At 39.2% G+C, this 21,232-nt stretch overlaps 2 protein-coding genes across 4 annotated transcripts; both read right to left on the bottom strand.

The window, feature by feature from the left end:
* Positions 1-967: 967 nt before the first annotated feature.
* Positions 968-13,963, bottom strand: rhot1b (ras homolog family member T1). 2 transcript variants are annotated; one of them, XM_020084483.2, is made up of 20 exons: positions 13,620-13,963; positions 12,369-12,427; positions 12,162-12,243; positions 12,035-12,078; positions 11,899-11,952; positions 11,712-11,764; positions 11,236-11,344; positions 9,903-10,004; positions 9,566-9,664; positions 9,343-9,451; positions 9,115-9,235; positions 8,493-8,577; positions 7,907-8,052; positions 7,632-7,732; positions 6,865-6,995; positions 6,474-6,557; positions 5,952-6,074; positions 5,661-5,863; positions 3,806-3,928; positions 968-2,134 (listed from the first exon to the last, which is right to left on the bottom strand). In XM_020084483.2, the coding sequence occupies exons 1-20, from the start codon at positions 13,654-13,656 to the stop codon at positions 2,017-2,019; spliced, it is 1,983 nt and encodes a 660-aa protein (XP_019940042.1). In that variant the 5' UTR covers positions 13,657-13,963; the 3' UTR covers positions 968-2,016. The 2 variants fall into 2 exon arrangements, with proteins under 2 accessions (XP_019940042.1, XP_019940043.1); XM_020084484.2 differs by lacking the exon at positions 3,806-3,928.
* A 1,382-nt stretch (positions 13,964-15,345) lies between these two features.
* Positions 15,346-19,734, bottom strand: LOC109627649 (arf-GAP with dual PH domain-containing protein 2-like). 2 transcript variants are annotated; one of them, XM_020084351.2, is made up of 11 exons: positions 19,441-19,734; positions 18,809-18,939; positions 17,926-18,017; positions 17,577-17,665; positions 17,385-17,497; positions 17,129-17,275; positions 16,781-16,864; positions 16,622-16,684; positions 16,385-16,462; positions 15,842-16,070; positions 15,346-15,721 (listed from the first exon to the last, which is right to left on the bottom strand). In XM_020084351.2, exons 1-11 carry the CDS (start codon positions 19,526-19,528, stop codon positions 15,693-15,695), a joined length of 1,143 nt encoding a protein of 380 aa, XP_019939910.2. In that variant the 5' UTR covers positions 19,529-19,734; the 3' UTR covers positions 15,346-15,692. The 2 variants fall into 2 exon arrangements, with proteins under 2 accessions (XP_019939910.2, XP_069386826.1); XM_069530725.1 differs by having other exon boundaries at positions 17,385-17,416.
* Positions 19,735-21,232: the final 1,498 nt, after the last annotated feature.

The following is a 21,232-nucleotide window of genomic DNA, read 5'->3' as shown; positions in this document are numbered from 1 at the left end:
CACTGATGAACTCATACACTGGAGACTATGAACTCCACCATACCTCTTCATTGAAACCCTCTGCCATTTTCAAATGTGTTCATTTAAAATGATTCTAAACAGATAGAAAAAACTATAATGTAAATATAAAATAAAACTATACGAATCTAATGTTTTTCCTTCAATTGATCTGAGTTTACATCAGTTCAGTCAAGTTTGCCAGTTTAGCTGCAGATGCTGGATATTTGATCTACATATAATTTACTTTTAGGAAACTGTTCAAACCATTAAGACTTATCCATTACTTTTTAACTGGTTAATTATGCAATCTTAAACAAGGTATTTCAGATATGAACTGCTTTAAGCAAGCTATATCAACTATTAATTTCAAATAATAATTGATATTTTAAGCATTTCAACAATTTACCCAATACTTTAAACTAATTATTTCAACTGTTATACATCACTGTTATTATTATATCCACCATTTACCCACAACCTTTAGAGAACACCTTCAACTTTCTTCTTCTGGTTTGCTTATATTTCAGGTTCCCCACAATCGAATTCAGTGGCAATACTTTCAACACTCCATTCAATTTGGGATTCTGCATATTTGGATTGTTAGTTTTGTGCCATTAATGGAATAGATGAACATACAGTTCAACACTGAAAGATACTCAAACAACATGGTTTCTAATGGGCCACTAGTGAAGATTTCTTAGCAATGCTGCCCTCTTGTGTCTCAGTAAATCTTGACATGACAACATTAAAGATATTTCACGTGGTAGGATATAAGATACAAAAGTTCTAACAGTAATAAAAACATGTATAAAGTTAATTTTCAGTGACTGAAATACAGGACATCATCTGCACCATGTTCATTATATTTAATACACGTCGTCTCTTTAGATGAGTGATGTTCAGAAACACACAAAATAATGGAGTGATAATGGCAAAATCTTGGTAAAAAGAAAAGATTCCATCCAACTAGATGTAACAGACATTTATTGATTGTAAACTTTTGGAAAGGCAGGGCGGAGTAAATACATCAAACTGAACCTTGTGTCAAACCACATTATTGCATCTTCTGTGACCATGAGAGCTGACCAGGAATCACAACAAGACTCAACTGTTCTCCCATCAGTAAACATAAATACAACCCTGGATGTTCGGCAAGCAATGTAGAGTTGGCATGGCCATCTTTTGTAAAGGAAGTCTTAAAATACTTGAATGTGGTTGGAAATTGCATGCAAACAGAAAATGTACAGTAAATGCACCCACAAAAGCTGTTGGAGTGATCGATGCGTGAAGAAGAGAGAGAGAGAAAGAGAAAGAGAAAGAGAGCTTTCATTCCACACACTCATCCACTAATGACATGCTCAGATGTACGAACACAAGAAATAAAAAACGTGCATCTGAGAGCGTGGCCATGAAACACAAATCAATGTTCTGTCAAAATAAGTGATAACTGCTAACGTTTGTGCAAGTTCGTGATGTGACTGTTGGTGAGTCACACGTGGCCCTTTTGGACAAACAAATGTACAATATACTATGTCATATACATTATTTACATCTTGTTCAGTCTAATAAAAGCATTGCTTCTATGACATACCTCACACACCTAATCCCCATTACAAGTGACACCAAGTAGTTCATCATTCCAATCAGCAAGCAACCAAAAAAATAGCTATATTTTATCTCACTATGGCTCATCAGCAGCTTATGGTAATTTTTTTAATATAAATATAAATCATTACTTTGCAAATACATGTACTTGTAGTCAGACAGATTGAGCAAATTATTTTCCCAATAATCTTCAGGAAGAGAAAATGTGGAATGGAAATGGAAAAAAAAATAAAAATGTGTTTGCTAATGTCTTTTTTTTTCTCCAGCAAAACCAAATTACATTTTTTCTATCAAATCATGAAACAATAACAGGCTTTTGGACAGAGGACAACTAATGTTGTGCCTGGTCAAAATAACTTGTGTGTAGCCATGTACCATGGGTAAAGATGACTGGACCAGAGCGTTCGAGGATCATCGTGATTTGAGCAGCACTCTGTACATAGTTAGGCCCAGCAACGCAAACACCGTGGCCCCGACGCTCGCTCTGAGCCAGAAGGTGGAGCTCTTCAGGTCTGCTTGAGTGACGTGTCTGTTAAAGACAGAGAGGGTTGAGGAGATAAATACAGAGACCAAGTGAAGGGAGGAAGAGTTTAGAGTGAAGACATCAAGATGAAAATAGAGATGACAAAGAGAAAGATGAAAGAGCCTAGTTAGTTTGAGACTTCATCTATTAATCATAACTGGGTCGGAGCTGACTGATCACATCTCTGCACAATTTACAGCTCCTACTTGTTCTCTTTCACTAATGACTCAATTTTGAAATAAAGTGACAAATACAAGGCCAGTATTTAGAGGTGTTAGTGTGAGGATGATGCAAAAATAAACATATAGGGAAAATATGGATGAAGTGATGAAAGAACGGCGACAGAGTCTCTACATGAAGCAGAAGCAAATTATACAGACAGGGGACATGCAGGATTATAGTCATGACATGAGACAACAAGACTAGACATCTCAGACAGACTGAGAAACTGACACCAACTGAATTATAGGGTTGGAATCAAACATGGAAACACTGATTACAATCCTTGTACAAAGAGCGTGCAAGAAATTATCAAGATGAAGCTGTAAAAAAAAAAAACGATGAAAATGTTGATACCAAACATGATTGTTGGAGAAAAAGGGACAAAAATCCAAAACACAACATGAAGGTAACAGAACCGACGACTGGTAATACTTTGACAATACTTTCCATATGGCTTGTCTACATAAGATGGGACGTCTCATGTTGTATGTATTATGGATATAATAAGTTGTCCCTATCCATGATTATTTTTCTCTTTTATCTAACTTGTCTTATGATAACATACGACCACATCATTAATAAATGTTCCTAGTCTGCTGTTGTGTTTGTGTCTACTGGCATGAACTACAGATGGGTTTTTAATGTCTGTGCAAATGAGTCTCAGACTGTTTGATTCAGTACTTATGTATGTAGCAGATGGGTTTTCATGGGATACACTGTTGCCAAGGTACCATGTTAAACCATGTTTATGTTTTGACTGTGCAATACGTGTCGCTATCGAGACACATTATTTTCATATATATTGCTGATACTTATTTCCTGTAAATGTTTTGCCTTTCAAGCCCCTGGAGAGTTTTTAGGCACATTCCCTGAGAAATTCTCCCATAAAAAAAAAAGTGTGGAAATAAAACATAATTAATTTACAAGAGAGAAAGGAGTAAAAGAAAAAAGACGTGCATAACTTTGAAAAAAACTACGAAAAGTCGATGGAAGATTCTTCAAAAGGGAAAGTAAAAAGAAATCGGAGGTGAAAGCAGCCTGCAAACATTAGTCACTTATTAGATTTCGGTATCATTAGTGTTTTCCCAAATGAAAGTAGAGGCAATATTCACAGAAGAGAGCATTTAAATGGCTTTTGGTAATTAATTTAGAAAAAATTTAAAGCCGCCAATATTCATTTACTCTCTATATAATCTGATATTTTACTTTGCCTTTGTGTAATACTGCAAAATGTGATGGCAGTGATTAATTAAGCTTTCCCTTCTTCTGCATGCAGCCATAACATTAAATATTTGATTAACTTCCATTGGTTGTAATTTGCATCATCTTCTCTCTGAACCATGCCTCATCAGTCCAATGCCTCGAAATCAAACAACTTCAATGTCAGAATGAAAAAGAAGAAATGACTGATGGAAGAGAGCACAGATGGTAAAGTTCCAGAAAGGTAAAGAGGACCTTCTGAGTACCACAGCGTAGAGTTTGGCCCTGACCGTCTGGAGCAGCTCAGAGTTGAGGAAGTTCTGACACAAGCAGAAGGTGCACCGGTTACAAGTGCACATGCAGCGCAGCCGGGCGTGGCTGAGGAGAGACACCCACACAAAAACACATCAACCACACACGGTGCGTATTAAACACATACCGCAGCAAATCCAGAAAACACACACAGACAGACAAGGGGAAGAGAAGAAAGAGTTTAAAGACGACTACAACAATACAAGAGTCCAATGTGGCTCATCACATGAAATAAGTCTATAAAGAGAAGTTAAATGTTTCAGCTGTGAGACACATTCAGGGGAAAGTGATATTTTAGTACAATAATTAAAGGGCTTTGTTCATCCACATTTAAAAAACAAGTTTTCTTAATTACTTTCACTTCAGGACTACTACTACTACTCTTGGGACACAAATAAACAGGAGGATACCGATGCATCAAAATGGCAACAGAAATTACCGTCATCTATTCTGAATTCACCAAAGCTTCACCCATAAAACGTTGCTTGCTGCTTGGTAACATTACTGAATTGGTGTGTGGAAAAAACGATGAACAAATGCTTAGATGAAATGTTTGTGTGAGCCTCTGGGAGAGATCAACATGGGCGCTCTGCAGGGAGACTCGTTTAACTACAGTGCGAAACACTGTGCATCAGACTGAAAGCTACATGCCCAGAGGGCAGTGAAACGTAGAATGAGGAGCATGATATCAGACACTGTGACGTGCAGAGAGTAGGAACATGCCCACAGGGAATATGCTTACCCTGAGTGAGGGAATGAAGCAGCAGATTTTACAGAGAGTAGGCTGTAGCTTTTTTTAAACTATAAAATGTGTTAAGATGATATCAACAAAAAACACTCCAACCACAGATTTTGCTCAGATGATCTGTAGCTGTGGATTTACAAAACTAGTTGTCTAGTGTAGTTTTCCATAGACATATGGGAATGTATAAACAAACTACAGATTGTCAATACTTGATACTGTATATCACAGCAAACAGTCAGGTTGTAGCAGCAATTACCAAACTAGAAAATAAATTGTATACAAAAGGGAGCAAAAGTTAAAAATCGTCTTCTGGTGCCTGAGAGTTTGTATCAACATGTAACCATCGTTGTTAACTTAAGTCCACGTCAAATCGTCACACATTAGGGCGGAATCATCACAGTGATGGGAGCCTGACTCTGACTGGTCATACCTCCCTTCACATAGGTCACAGAGAAATTCTGAGTGATTGTATCAGTTTAAGTAGAATTGCAAAAAAACGACATCAAGACCTCCAGAGAGTTTGATGTTTGGTTTCTGAGTCTGTGCTGAGATGTCATTACTTATCAGGAGTGACATCATCATCATCATGTATTATGTTAAAGCAGTTAGAGATCAGTACATGGTCAAGCACATGCAGAATTCCACTACTTTGTGGATTGGCTCCCCACATGTTCTGAATTATGGTAATAAGAATAGTGATTAAAAAAAAGCATTTAACTTTAAAAGGTTTGCTATGACTTTAAAACATTTTTCACAAGAAAGCTGAATCTCATGTTAACAAACAAGTATTTAACTAACTAACTATCATTTGTATGATATTGTAATCAGGTCAAATGAAATATGCCACTTTAGTAATAATAATAATAATATAATGTATAACAGAGCTGCAACATTACAGTTGCAGTAACTCTAACACTTGTGAGCTGGGTGGACTAAATACATGTCAATCAATTAAAAATGGCTTCAGTCCTTCAGCCAGTTAACTCTGTGAGCTAATGTGTAAAATAGGTGGTGGAAGTATAATGACTGGAGATCTAGTGTCTGTATACGTACGGGTACATGGCCATGGTGGTTAGTTTGGTGTAGATGTCTTTGTTGGGTGCTGCTGCTGTGTCGCAGGTGAAGGACTGGGGAGGCGGCATCTTGTGCTTTCTGCAGAACTCCAGAGGACTGCAGCCATACATCTGTTTGATCTCAGGCAGGTCAGACTTCGCTGCGATCATCATACACGGAGTCTTAGTGTCCATGAAGTATTGCTGAGGGAGGAGGAGAGAGGGTGAGGAACGATTGTGTTTGAGATATTAAATGAGTAAACTGTTGATAAAACAGCACAAATGGTTTTACCTTGAAGACTTTGGCACAGTATTCGAAGGAGTAAGGGTTACTGACATCATACAGCAGGCAGACAATATCACAGGCCATATCAGCGTCGGACAAATAGTCGAAGTCAGGGAACACTTCATGAAGCTGGAGAGAGGAAGACAGGAGAGGACAGGAAAGGAAAGAAAAGATATTACTACGTGACTTTTACTGAGCCACAGTCTATCAATCTGTTGATTGGAGCTCTGACTGTGTAGTCCCATTATCCAGATCAGTGGATATTACCCATGATCCTAAGCTTCCTGAACCAGAAGATATGCCACTGGAACAAATACACCAAACTCTGTTTAGAATGTTTCATATGTTAAAAGTTTCCTCTCTGGATTTTGGAGATGAACAATGTTTTTTAATAATGTTTAAGTCTGTTTACCTGATCTACAGTCAGATTCTATTTTATCACTGGAAGAGCTTTATTTAGACACTACAATTACAGAAAATGATAGAAATTTCAATGATATTTGAGTATTAGGGGTTTCTGATACTCACAAGAAGGTATTTCTCCTGACCGTAAACATATGTTGTGCTGATGGCGTAGTAGGATCTGTGTTCCTCTCGAATCGTCTTTTGGCGCTGAAAGGACAGAAAGGTCACGTAAATTGCTCAATATATACTTATCCAACACATGCTAGATTAAAAAAAAAACACTGCTACATGACCTGAAGTATTTGAATTAAATCCTTCCCACATGTGATAATGTAATATTAACTTTTTGGAGTGTCTTAGTGTTGGAAGGCCTGTGTAAGAATAAACACTTTTTATTCACTACAGGACACAGTGAGTTATCTTAGACTGCAAAATATGTAAATGAAATGTGTACGTTTATAACTATAAAAAAATACAGAAGATTTATATTTACAACTGTTTATGTTTGTTTTACCGTGAGGTTTCTACCCAGGAAAGCCTGGAGGAAACCACTCTTGCCGCTGCCAACGTCTCCAAAGACGTTACAGCGAAAGACGCCGCGCTGGGTCTGCTTCTTCTGCAGGTCAATCTTCTTATCTCTCGTCACTGCAGAGGGCAAAACCCACACACAGGCGTCAAAGGATCAGTTCAGACTGTTGCTGTACACAACACATGTAGTCAGCCATCAGCGACAGTCAGGTTAATCTGCTGTTTACTAACTAACTGCCTGATGAAGAACTTAAGGGAAGAAGAAGTATTATTAAACATAAAAAGGGGAAAAGCTATTTGTTTTTCTTAGGAACATTGCAGTGCATTGCTTGTCTCATGATTCATGGTTGTTGTAATTGTTAAATTTGCTGTTATTTATCACAGGATGAATTTATTTGTGATGTGAGAAAAATTTGCATTAAAAGAAGATCAGCTGATCATTTTAATCAATTCTTTTCGGACATGTGGTGCATCATAGATCAGATTAATCGATAGTTGAATAAATATGTGTTCCAGAGTCCCAAACAAACAACAGCTGATGCTGACAAACTGATGTGATGACTGCATGACCATCGAGTAAAATATTGAAATGGAGTTGAAAGCAACTTATATATGAAAACATCGTTCTACGTAACAGCATCTAAAGTTTCCTCAATATAGGCATTCTTGATATATAACAATCAACACAATAAGGATCTATAGGTCATATGTAGGTATATATTAGCTAATATGTGAAATAAAAATGTTACATACCTGTAATTCCTGATGCCTGCGACTCCTGCTCAGCAACTATTGAGTAACCAAGATAACCCAAGTACTCCAGGCATCGCTGGACGTCCAGATATGTTGTCAGCCTGAACATGAGAAAGTTGGAGGTAAACAAACTAAGTAGTCGATCCACTGAATATAGAAATCTGGCATCTAACCAACAGCATCTTTTAGATTTCACCACCAGAGGTTGCCAAAGTCAGATTTTGTTTTTAATCCACACATTTTTTCTTTAAATTATATGAAATCTTTCTCCTTACGTCCACTGGGAGAGATATCCCTGGTAGGTGATCCAGCCATTGTCATTAGTGCAAACTGTGTTACTGACATCGGGACCCCAGGGCATGTAGGGAAAAACATCAAACAGGTCCCTCAGCTCCTCTGGTGACAAGGCACAGTCTCGGTCCTGCTTCACACAAAGAGTTGGTCAGGAAATCTGGAAAAATATGCTAAAGGTAGGAAATATTTCAGTGTGAATGTTAACTGATGGAAGTACACTTGCTCAGTGGATGACAGTATAAAACTCAGTGTAATTCACTTTGTTTGCTGCTTGTAAATCTCTACCTGAGAAAAAACACATGACGGACCAAAGCACACGTTCACAGTTGGACACTGATCAGTATAATAGAAAGCCGATCTTGACAAAGGTCACCGCTTTCACTCCTTGACCGAGCCTAATGCTCCAGTCAATCCCTGCTCAGTGGTGAGGGGTTAAATCATGCCTGGCCAGATGGACAGCGTTGGCTCTGAGTTAGGAATCTGTTTGTGCACGGCGCTGGGTACTGAGCGGCTTCTCTCTGAGGCAGCGGCTACTGTAAATAAAGAACCAGACTCACAGGATCGTACCTTATCATGTTTGTCAAAGACGCTCTGGAGGAAGAGGTAGGCATTGTGGTTGAGCTCCGTGGTGCAGTCTAAAGGAACTTTCAACCTGGGGAGAATTAGATATCACAGTTTCCAGTCACATTTAAGGACACAGACACAAGATGAACACAATGAACATTACTACACAAATAAAGACAAAGGAGAAACGTTTCAGTTACGCTACAAAACGCAGCAGTGGGGTTCTAAGGTGGCATATCAGCAGATGTGAATAGAATGTACATGTTAAGTCAACTATTGATCCTTCTTTGCTAAAAACGACAGTGTTATATCAGTTAAGCTGTTTTCCACATGAACTTCAGAAAATGCCTGGAAAATTGGGCCAGGACCTGGAGACTGTCCAGGAAAATGTTTGGACTTAAGTGCATGTCTGAAAGAAGCTTCATTAAATATAGTAGCAAATGAACAACATTGAAAGTTTGACTGCAGGCATCACTGGGGATCACTTTCTCTCCTTCAAAATTAGTTTCAACTCAAACAAAAGGAGGAACATTTTATTTGGGAAAATACAGTTTTAGCCTGTGCCACAAATGTATGCAACCCTCATATATACGGAGAGGAAACAATAAAAAGGTTGTGGACTCACGGCGGAAAGAGGTAGTCCTGATTTAACTCCAGGTCATCGTCATATCCGAACCTCCTCAGCACCGTCCAGGTTGTTTCATGACGGCCTCGCTGAATGAACAGGGTGTGCAGGAACAGGAAGCCTGGAGTGGAAAGACACAGAAATACAGAACAGTTAGAAATAATGGAAAATAACTTGAGTTATTTTATGATTTAAACAAATGAAAGAGGTCAGTTCATTTGTTCCTACCTTTCAGACTGAGTCCATTATCACAAACTCCATCACTTAAATTCTTCCTCACTACATTTTTGACATCCTCTAACGCCTGAGGCTCGAGTGGGGTGTTGAAACATGTCCGCTATGAACAATCAGACAGAGACATTATTGTCAAAAAGTAAGTGAATCAATAAAGAGATTGTCACAAAAAGCTGAAATGCAAAATCTAGTTTTATATATTCGCCAGTTGATTTACCTGGAAGAAGTTGAGCTCAATATCATTAAGAATCCCATCATTGTCTAGATCCGACACTTTGAAGATTCGAGTCAGAGCTTTTACACAAAGCAGCTTCATCTGGAAATAAAGGTGAACAAGTTAGTACAATTAAGATATTTCACACTTTTATATACAAAAGTAACATTTAGCTTTTCAGCATTTAGATTTCAAACAGAATTTGGAAAATTCAGATATATTGTGAAATTCTGTCAAATGTAAATTTAAAGGGATTTTCTAACGCACGCCTTGATGCAAAACAATGGACTCGGTCACAACAGCGGTGCTGACTTTGCATGGTTTTTATTTTTGCTCTTACGTCTTTCCTCTCTGGACAGTAGAGGGGACCGGTGGGGTGCAGAACTGCCTTTTGGGCGTAGTAGAATAGCTCTGAGATGTTCTTCAGGTTTTTTGCAGAACACTATTCACACAACCAGAAGATGAGGAAAGAAAGGAGTGCTGTTAACACATGGATGAATATGGATTTTCAATACTGCAGTGCAGCACTATAACAACCTGCAGAGCCTTGTAGCAAATAAAAAAATCACCTTTGAAAATCTCACTGTGCTGAATATGAAAATAAATGTCTGTAATATCAACAGTTTCCTGGAAAAGTAGGACAACTACTTTTTATCTACCTGTCCCTGTGTGTGCGTATATATGTGTGTATTTACAGTATATGTGGTTGTGTGTGTGTGTGTGAAAGGTGAGTCAGGAGCAGACAGGGTATTAACACATAGGATCTGTCTGAGCATCAGAAAAAAGCACAGGTGAATCCCTATTAGGAGAAAGTATTTAAGTGTTAAAGACACAGGAGGAGGTTAAGAGACAGTGACCCCGTTCAGACCTGAGTTATCCGATCACAAGTAGTCAGCACTAAGTACAACGCAACCATATGTGTGCTGAGATCCAATCACTCAGACCACATTGAGAGATGGACTGGAACATGTGGCCACGTTATTTTCACAACGCAAATGCATCATGGGCCCCAAATGAAGAACCACCAACCAACCATATATTGAGTTGTTGACACTGAACACCACATAATGAATGTTACTGATACTCAAACAGGTTCATGTTTCTTCATATCTGCCCGCAGCTCATTGATTCTGACTGACTGGGTAAAAACAACATTATTTGGTCTTAGCGAACACAAATAACATTTGTGATTATTTGCATACAGAGTGATGAAGTGAGATCCGACCACAAGTGATCACAGGAGACACTCAGGACGGGTGCTAATGAAAAATGTGAACATGTCCCGTGCGATTGAGTTCTCACACATAAGGAATCACCATACAGAGTTCATTAAGGTGGGTCTGAGTTCATCTCAAAGCTGGTGTCAAGTATCAAATCCACCTGCACTGAACATACTGTCACTCAATACTCTAATCTGAATTTCAGCACATTTACAGTTGTCGTACTTCCTCATTGTGAACAATGCATGTTGGACACAGGCAAAAAATTGTATCCACAGAGGAGATGACAGTGTCAGAGAGGATAACATAGCAATAAGCAGCCGAGCAGTTCACAGTTCAAAGTGCTTTGAATTGTTTCCGATTGTTGATAACAATGCATTGTTCCACTCTGAAACTTATTGTTTTATTACTGAGAAACCGTAGCAACAGTAAACAAAGAGACCCGTCTCTCACCTCAACACAAGTCTCTATCTCACTGTACTGGTTCATTATGGGCAGGATGGTCTCCATGCTACTGTGTTCCACCAGGTCCGACTTGTTCCCCACCAGGATCAGAGGAACCCTGGACAACACAACCACAACATTGAATATTAAGAATATTAAATTACGTCAAATGTAGATTTAAATATTAATAAAGTTTCAATATTTTTCATACAATAACAGCAGTGACTCATTTCACAGTGAGTACAGGAGGCTGATTCTGCTCATGGGAAATGCTGCACGACCTCTGCTGCTCAAAGTGAAGCAACTGTGAGACATTTGTCCCACCCTATGTCTACATCACTTCAAGCATGAGTAGAAACTTTAGTTGGTTTTGATGCTGCAGAAAATTCTATTGGGTCGATTGTGCACTAGGAGCTAGCTGTGCTGCGACACGGTCAGAGACATGACAAACACAACTCTGGAATATTTTTTACACTATTTCACACCTGCTGTCCTTGTCCGTGTTCTCAATAATGAGAGGGATCCAGTGGCTTGTCACCTACACAGACCAACACAACGGTAGAGAAGATCAGACTACTGGGACACAACTCTTACTTTATCAGTCACATATTTAAAGTCTAACTGTAATACAAACAATCTATGGAAATCCAAGCAGCAGCTGAGGTAACTCACCTTTTCTATGGACTTCTTGTTGTTGACAGAGTAGACAATGCAAATGACATTTGCCTATGAGAGAGACCAACACAAGTTTTAAGCTTTTACCTGAACACATGTCTTCTCTCTCTGTCACAGAAATGCACTTACTCACCTTAGAGATCTCCTGAAACAGCTGCTCGTCTGTCTGCTCTGCCTCTGTCGCAAAAAAGACAGATGTACGACTGTGAGAATCTAGAAAATGTCTTTCTTTTCCAAGTAGCCAGGCAGAAGATAACTACCTGAATAGTCCACGATGTGCGTGGGAACTCTCTCTGGTGTGACATCTGCAGGTATGGTGATTTCCTCAGCTCGGTAGGGCACCTGGGAAGAACACAAGTGATACAATAGACTATGGCTCAAGTAGACATGTTTACAACTAGCTACACAGCTTCAATAATACTGTTGCGAAGTGTTATCAATTTCTGACATAATAGGTTTCTCTGTACCACATGTGGGAACTCCTCGCTGACCAGGGACATGATGAGAGACGTCTTCCCCACCTTGGCTGTGGAGAGAGGGCGAGTGTGTGAGACCTCCAAAATGATGCAATTTGCTTGAATGCATACTCCTTTACAACTTTTACAATCAGAGGTTACACAGATTTTATGTTATGACCGTAACAAAACATGGTCATTTTTCATGGCTGGTGTGTGATCTATGACCTGCAGGGTCCATCCTGGATCTGATCTGCTTATTAAATTATGTTTCATACCTAACCGATCTGAGAGTAATTTAAAGTTTAGAAAATAAATGGGTAAACAAAATGGATCCATACCCTGTGGAGGTGTGCCAGGCACAAAATATAAAATGAGAGGCAAGTCTAGTTGATAAAATGGTTTAATTGAGCAGAGGAAATAAAAAAAAGGGAAGATGTCACCCGATCGTTGTACGCCGATTTAAACTCAGGTCACAGAGAAATGGCTCTAAAATCATTTTAAAGCTCCATACTTGCCTCGACAGTATGACACCCCCAATATAAAATGATTACACCAGTTGAAATTCAATATTAAAATTGGTCTTTTAAAATATTTATACCCTGCAAGTCATTGGGAGGATACTCAAAGAAATACAACATATACTGAATGGAGTCATTTTTAGGTGAGAGAAGAAGTTTAAAGGTGCAGTATGAAGAATTGTGTGACATCTAGTGTTGAAGTGTCATGTTGCAGCTGAACACCCCTCACCTCACCCTCTCCTTCCAAACATGAAAAAGAAACTGTGGTAGACTTCAGTTGTCATAAAAACTCAAAGGTGTTTAGTTTGTCCAGTCTGGACTAATGTAAAAAACATGGTGGCCTCCATAGAGAGGGTCTCCTCCATGTAAATATAAAGTATTTAAATATAAAGGGCCTTTTCTGGGGTAAAGAATACTACAACTCATACCATTTAGATACAACGAACTAGTGAAAACATCATGAGGATTATATAATAGATCTCTTTCACCTGCATGTTACACACTGGACCTTTAAGAGACCTTTGAATATATTTCTATTGATCGTTATTAAACCTACATTATTGATTGGTAATTACCAAGAGGTGGTTTGAGGTCGAAACATCATCATCATCATCATCATCATGAGACAGTCAGCATCACATGTGCAGCTGGTAGCATCTCTCACTCTCTCTCTCACACACACACACACACACACACACACACACACACACACACACAGAGTGTAAAGCTCGTCTGTACTTACACTCTCCCACTAATAAGATCCTCACGTCTTTGCGCATGGTGTCCGGCCTCAGTGTGAACCATGTATGCTCCTGAGAGGATGAAGGAGACTCACTCAGCTCTGCGGGCCTGACTCGCTCTGCTCGCGGCTGCGTTCACATGTTCGGCTCCGGTTCCCTCAGCAGACCGATACAAACCATTAAATGCGTCCTGGGTTGATTTAATATAGTGCAATTATCTATATTGTCCCTGGTCACACAGTCTGTAGCTCTGCTTGTGTTCAGCTAGCTAACCTCACTTGACTCTGACAGCAGCGTTAGCGTTAGCATGTGTCCTCCGCCACGCCCCTCCGACTCAGCTGACTGTGCAAAGATCGTATATTAACTAAAGAGTCACTTCCTGTTCACTGTCCCATCCCTCTAGTTTAATGTTCACGTTGTATTTACACCGAGAACTACGATGCTAATTTGTGTTTTGGAATAAATCAAGCGATCTGCAACAGTAGCAGTGCAGTATTTCGAACGAAAAATAACTTTTTGCACATGTCACCTGCAGATCACAATATATCCTTAATATTTATGTACACACAGTTTTTTATAATGTGCTCTTTACTTTACAACATTTCTAAACAAACCACTACACTGAAAGGTGTATAGTATAACTTATGTATCTCATCCTCACCCGCCTGCTGCTGTAACAGTAACTGTATCAATAAAGTTTTATTTTTAATCATTTTTAAACTTCCTGCTGTGTTGGTTAGCGCGATGATATTTGTGGTACCAGGAAAACGGCGCAGAGTGAGATGTCTTATATTTTGTCATATCTTGGCAGCACCTTCCAATTTGTACCGTCAGGCAAGAAAAGTGAAAAAGTGCAGCAGCCAGAGGTGCAGCCAGAGGTGCAGCCAGAGGTGCAGCCAGAGGTGCAGCCAGAGGTGCAGCCAGAGGTGCAGCCAGAGGTGCAGCCAGAGGTGCAGCCAGAGGTGCAGCCAGAGGTGCTGGAGAAGTATGAACAGCTACTATCACATCATAGCATTACAAACTTGAATTTACCTCCAGGAATACTTATAGCATACTCCACCACCTTCAAGGTACAACTACATGCAGCACATCCTGTGTGAGCAGGGCAGTTAATGAAGAAGAGATACTTTATTAATCCCTCAAGGGGAAATTCTTTTTTGTTTTTGTTTTTACATGCTCTGAAACACAACCACACACACACAATGTGGAGAGGGATGGTGGAGTGGGAGTAGGGTGCCTTGCTCAGGGGGGCAGGGGACAGTGGGATAGGGAGAGTCCATCTGAGACTCCAGCAAATCCAGGTCCTTATGGTCAAGGTACATCTTTCTTTTTGGGCCATCCTCAGTGTTGAACCAGCAACCTTCACTCTGATTTGTGGTCCACTTAGTCTACTAGGCCACCGCCTAGTGTATCAAAACAAATTAAATTAAATCCCAGATAGAGCCTAAAGTTCCCCTGGTGATAGTAAAAGCTAAAAGATAATAAAGGCACTTCTGCTTATCTCAGTTTACTATATTTAGATTACTAGAAAGGAATGTGCACATGTATTCCCCTAAAACGTGACAAGCAGAAGTGTATTGAACTTATGAAGGGTTTTCAGTTTTAACTATATACAGTACATAACTAAAATGCAAGTGTGAGAAAGATGAATTCAATAAAAAAAAAGTGCAAATGTACTTAAACAGAAAACACAAATACAAAATTACTACAAAAAGAAATAGGAAATTATGTGTGAAAATGTACAGACCCTGTTTTTAATAAATACAACATTTGGTTCCAGTGTATTCATGGTGTCCTACAAGAGAATGCCTTCATCAGTCATCACGGTGGCAAAAACAGTGCAATAATCTCACAAGGCAGGAACGTCTCAGTTTTGTCAACAACTTCTCCAAAGTGTAACACAGCAACCACAGAGGCTGTAGCCTTTGCAAAGTGTTGGAGTTGAGTTTTTTGTCAGTGGAGCTGAAGAGTCCTGCTGGTATGGAAGAGAGTTTGGTTGTACTTCTCTCTGTCCTCACTGGCAGGATTGGAAGTGAGGTGATTAGTGTGTTATGTCCCAAACAAAGGTGTTCTGGTCATTTCCCCCTTCTCAAGTTGGCTTCATCTATATCAAAGATAGGAAAGAGAGAGTTAGGCAGAATCAAATTCACCATAAGTCCGTGTTTATGCCATTTGCTGATCACAGGAAGACATTAGTTGCACTGTATCAGGTGTAAAATCTTACTAGAGTAGTCCTCTGCGGTCATGGGCTGAGCAATGACCTCTCTCAGTGCCTCCAGCCACTCCCTCCGCTCCTGCTCCTGCTCACACATGAACACAAACTGTCTGCCTGGAGTCTGCAGGGTGATGCCACAGTGCCAGCGGCCTCCCCTCGAGCTCTTGCCATTGTTCTCTGAGACAGAGTAGCTGTGGCTCTCAGTGCCAATGAAGACGGCGCCCAGCTCTTTAGCATCCTGGAAAAACAACACGAGTGTAATAAATGAGTCCAAGATGGGTTGAAAGTGTGCACTTTTACATTCTTTGCACATCTTTTTTGTTTGTGTCGTCCTTTATGTGAAATACACAGCTACAGTTTGAATCTTTTTTTTTTTTTTACGTGTGTGAGACCTCCAAAATGATGCAATTTGTTTGAATGCATACTCGTTTACAACTAAGTGTTAGACTTATCTCTAATATTCAAATAAGAATTACACAAAATGTTTGTATGTATTTTGGAATCATTTTGATTATATGATATAGACATTCAGACATATTGTGTGTTCTTTACCAGTGGAGTTTTAAAATACAGAAGTTTTCTGTTCATCAAGCACAGTGTGAACCATCTTTTCTTGAACGGCTCTCGTTGCTGGAAACACACACAGTCACACAGGTGGAAAAATGGACAAGCAGGAAGACAAAGAAAAAAAGTCAGACAGACAGAATAAAGAAAGAAGGATTTAGTTTTTCAGATTTACCAAAAATTAAATTAATCAAATTCATTTTTGTGTTTATATATATGACAGACCGTTGGGCCAGTTTTCTCCATGTATCCCTCCTTCAGACATCGTCTTGTCAACTGAGGTATAAACTGAGTAAAGAAACACAGGTCATATTGTTAACTGAACAAATGTTGCAGTTCACAATGTAATTAACAGTCTATCTGAGATATGAAAAATGTTCTCACGTCATTGTCTTGTAGGGTGGGATGTTTCTTCTGTAGGTAAGCCAAGCGTGTTGCCCGGATAGCATTGAATAAGGACACAATGACCTGTAGCATAAGGCATCAGACAAAGGGCAGTGAATGACAAAGTCTAGTGCTGTACGTAACCATGTGACCATGCATTGTCTGGACAGCCTCAGTCATTGTGAGGGCTCAGTTAGAGAGGGTCAGCTAAATAGTGCTAAGATAACACTACACATGCATTGACTGGTGTCCGTGCTGCAGACTGTGATTGCTGTATTTGCCAGCACACGTCATCTATCTGTCCGAGGTGGAGGTAAAACATTATTGGGCTCCAGCAGCTGACCTCACCTGCCCATTCTCATGGTAAACAAACAGATTCCTCATGTGTTCGTCCTGCAGGTAGGATATCTGCAGACCGTGAGCATGGCCGACCTTCTCCGGCTGGAAAACTGCGTTCAGATCGTTCATGCTGATGACCGCTTTGGGAGCCTTGGACTTTTTTTTGAAGAGACAGTTGAGGGAGGGTTTTAGAGATTAGAAACGAATAGTTCTTATGCTCATAAGATAGAAATTTAGAGAATGATACAGCAACTGAACTACTCACATCCTCTTTAATGAAGTATCTGAGGGTGAAGTCTTTCTGGGACAAAAGAAAGAACCTCTTGAGAAATTGCTTGCTGTCTTTTCCTTTCTTCCACAGTGCTGACTCAAACAGATCTGAATCGGATACATCAAGTGAATATGATTGGTACAGAAAACAAATATTGTCTTGTTTGTGTGATGGCAGGATTATTACCTGAGCAATAACTTTGTTGACAGTAGGTTTTTTCTCCTGTGAATTCTCTTCTTTCATACTTTGCACGGATCCATTGATCCTTGAGAACTCTAAGAGCAGCACAGAATACCCATTAATGTTTCCTCATAGCTGGAACACAAGCCACTGAGAACATGTAGAGCTGACATTGATGAATGGATCAAATTCACACTGTCTATGGTGAAGGAGCTACACCACAGCACCCAACCCTTGTTGGTCCTTCCTCTTTCTGTGTGCAACAGGAGCGCTCCACAGCCATTCATAGAATTTACTGAGTCTTCACTTTCCCTTCCACAGAGCTAAAGAGGTGAGAGTTAGTGTGGTCACTCACATGCAGTCTTTTTGCTGCGGTCTGTAGAAAAAGGCAGGGACACACTTCTCGAAAGTGGCTTTGGCTGCAGAGTTTCCTCTCTCCCGCATGAACTGAAACCAGAGATGTAAAAAAAAAAGAGGGGTCAAAACAAATTGACTAATATTCAGAGCTGTGCAGCTAATTTGGAATTTCCTGCTTTGCTTTTGCAAGACAAAAAACTTGTGAGATTATTGACAATCTAAAAAACAGAGCAGAGCATACGTGTCAGTGATCAGGTATAGTGTTGCTTTTAAAAAACTTCAAATTCTAATGCTAGTGTTTAGAAAAAGAATAAGCATTGAAAAATAAGAATTAGAAACATTTGTCTTGATATAAAAGTTCACAGCTAAACATGTAAGTATAAGTATAAACATGTAATATATCTTGAAATGGCAAAATTTGCAATATAAAAAGGTGAAAATAGAATAAACAAGAATGGCACATATGGGTTCAAACCTCCTTCAAGGCCGAATAGTCCGCTCATGAAACCATAGATTTTTTATTTTGATCTGCGCCAAATTACACACACATTCCCTAAATAAGCCTGATTTGTTTCATCAGGATCCATTAATTATTCTCTGAGAAATCATGGTTAAAGAATTCTGTTTAAAAAAATCCTGGATCCAGCCCCTCATCCGGATCAGCACCGAATTTTGATGGGTTCTTCGCTGACCCATTCCGCATCATTCGACCAAGTTGCACAATAATCTGTGGTTTTGGGGTAATCTTGTTAACAAACAAAACAAACCAGCCAACATACAGGAGTGAGAACATAACCTCCTCGGCTGAGGGATTAATGAATACATGTCATAGCTGTAAATAGAGAAAAGAAGAAAAGAAGAATTCAAACTTCAGAAGCCACCTCTACTAGTGAATCTTCCCAGAGATCCAGACGTATGGATTTCATTCTGCTGATGTCAGGTAAATTACGATGCAACCCTGAGCAGTTCAGACACACGAAGATACCAAGAGTGCACGAGGCCCAGTCCGGCTCTGTAGGCACAATATTGACTTTGTTAGAGGGAACTTCAAGCACAGTGTGAGCCCTGAATACAAACCACAGTGACAAACAATTGTTTCAAATGTGAACAATAAATAACAAATATGTGGACAAACTGAACAGCGAAATAGATCCAGGTAGTTAAGATTTATTTGTGTCTACCAAATCCAAATTTCATTTCTCTTTTCCTTTCACAGACATAAACACAGAGAATGTGATTTATAGGAGGAACAATGAGCTCATTCCACGGAATACACAGCAAGTCCACTTCCCCTCATGGTGGTTTATTGTAAAACGTGGCTTGGTCATAAAATATTATTTTGTCTATACTTTAACAAACAACATCACGTGGCTTCGTGGTACAAGTTGTTTACCATTTTTCACATGTAAGGTGTATAGAGAAATGATGTTTTGCTCAAAAAGTTCAGAAGCAAACATTACACAAAAATGCTGATATACAGATTTTGGTTATGGATATCGTTCAGTGTACTCACCAGGAGCTCCACAGTCAGCACATTTGTTGTTACCAGGCTGTTGCACCAACTCCAGCAGGATTTTGTTGTTTCTCTCCAGACAGGCCATAGGTGCTGATATATCTATTTAGTTTTCTGTTAGAGTGGAGTCCCACCAAAAGATCTGCTAAGTATTAACTTCATGTTGACGGTCCATGCTGCTCTCTTCTGTGGCGAGTGGGAAAAAAGCGTATTTTCTTCTCACTGGCCAGTGGACCAGCATTTCCTCTTAAAAGCACAGCGTCATGCAGTTTATTGTTCTGCACACAAACAGACAGCTCCAGAAATAACACAGAAAGGAAGTGAAACAAGCTTCACAGTGTAACAGGCCGATCGACTTACAGTATCAGGCTGATGGATTTGGATGATAGGTTTGTAGAAATGGTTTCTACATGTTGAGAAATGTTAATTCTACTGTAAATATAGAATTTCTTTGAATAAAGTGGTTTGTTTAAACATATTTTGCAGATGATACATAATTTGCATTTTTAACATTAATTTTACTCCTTTGGAAACTGCAAAAATGTTCACTTTAAACCTGTTTAAGGACGTTTATGATGTTGTACAGGTCCTATGAATCTGGTATGTAGATTTTTTCACTTGTTATGTGTGATTAGAGACGTCTTCTTAAAATCTTTGTAGATGTTAACAGACCGTGCTTGACTGGAACTTGACTTTCCTGATATGCTTTCATGCACTTGTTTAGGCTGAGCTGAAAGCTTTAAGTACAGAAATAAAGAGAGAGGAACAGGAACAGCCATTGTTTTATTTATATTAATGTATTAGCATTACATCAAAATGCAAAAAAATAAACTTGCTTTCAAATGCAAAACTGAAAATCAAACATTTCTAAAAAATGAAAGCACAATTTTAATTAAGAATATCAACAAACCAAATGATTAAATGTCCAATATAAAAATATACTTAGGCCCTTGGTTTGTATGTAAAGTTTAACATACCACACCTTCTCTGTGGTGAAATACAAGACAATACTTTATTTGTAGGGTTGAACGAGCGCTCTCTCGATACCCTTGTTGAATTTGAAGAGAAACAAGTTGACTGTACGTTGCACTTGTTTGCATTGTAGGTCTTCATTTCATGTGACAACAGCATAAAGACAACGAAATTAGGCAATAGCCCCCTACAGTGACATTTCTATAACAACAAAATTAGAAACAATACAATTATATTATATTATACAAAGTGCTTCACTCTTTGGACAAATAGAAACCAGAAAACTAGATGTCAAAGTCAGGAAGCAAATTACTGCAACATCATTTAAAATCAATAAAAAAATTATATCGTACAATGTCTAAAAAAATTACCTTTATTCAACGTGAAGTCCTGCAGATGAATTATACTGAATGCATTCACATTATAAACTCCCACACAGTAGATGGCGCTATACAGCTTTAACATCAGAAGACGTAGCCGCAGCACCCCCGGAACAAATCGCAGCGGTGTTGATGTTTCCACCGGTCGGTTTTAACGCGCCGGACAACAACCGGAGGGCAAATGTGTCCAACCGGTACAATGTTGTAGTTGAAACAAGCGATTCATTATTGAATAAACCACGATGTGGGTCGCAAGAAGGGTTTTGTCATCGGTCGCTCAGAGAAGTCAGTTTTATTTATTTTTTTACAAATGTTTAAAATGGTTTTACTCATTGTTTACATCGATCTCAATAATCCACTGTCCGGTGACGTTAAGCTAATTTAACTTTGCCAGCTGCAAATGATGCTGATTTAAACATTGACAGTAACATTTCATCCAC

The sequence above is a fragment of the Paralichthys olivaceus genome, chromosome 8 (genome assembly GCF_024713975.1).
Source record: "Paralichthys olivaceus isolate ysfri-2021 chromosome 8, ASM2471397v2, whole genome shotgun sequence".
In the NCBI taxonomy this organism is placed as follows: domain Eukaryota; kingdom Metazoa; phylum Chordata; class Actinopteri; order Pleuronectiformes; family Paralichthyidae; genus Paralichthys; species Paralichthys olivaceus.
Note: the sequence above shows the minus strand (reverse complement) of the source record. Positions and strands in the feature narration are given on the sequence as shown.

Coding starts and splice junctions, on each gene's coding strand:
- rhot1b (XM_020084483.2), bottom strand. CDS start 13,656: ATGCGCAAAGACGTGAGGATCTTATTAGTGGGAGAGT. Junction 12,244..12,368: donor GCGAGGAGTTCCCACATGTG/GTACAGAGAAAC, acceptor TGTTCTTCCCAG/GTGCCCTACCGAGCTGAGGA. Junction 6,075..6,473: donor GTCAGGAGAAATACCTTCTT/GTGAGTATCAGA, acceptor TCCTCTCTCCAG/CTTCATGAAGTGTTCCCTGA.
- LOC109627649 (XM_020084351.2), bottom strand. CDS start 19,528: ATGGCCTGTCTGGAGAGAAACAACAAAATCCTGCTGGAGTTGGTGCAA. Junction 17,666..17,925: donor CCGCAGCAAAAAGACTGCAT/GTGAGTGACCAC, acceptor TGCTGCTCTTAG/AGTTCTCAAGGATCAATGGA. Junction 16,071..16,384: donor TGTATTTTAAAACTCCACTG/GTAAAGAACACA, acceptor TTGTTTTTCCAG/GATGCTAAAGAGCTGGGCGC.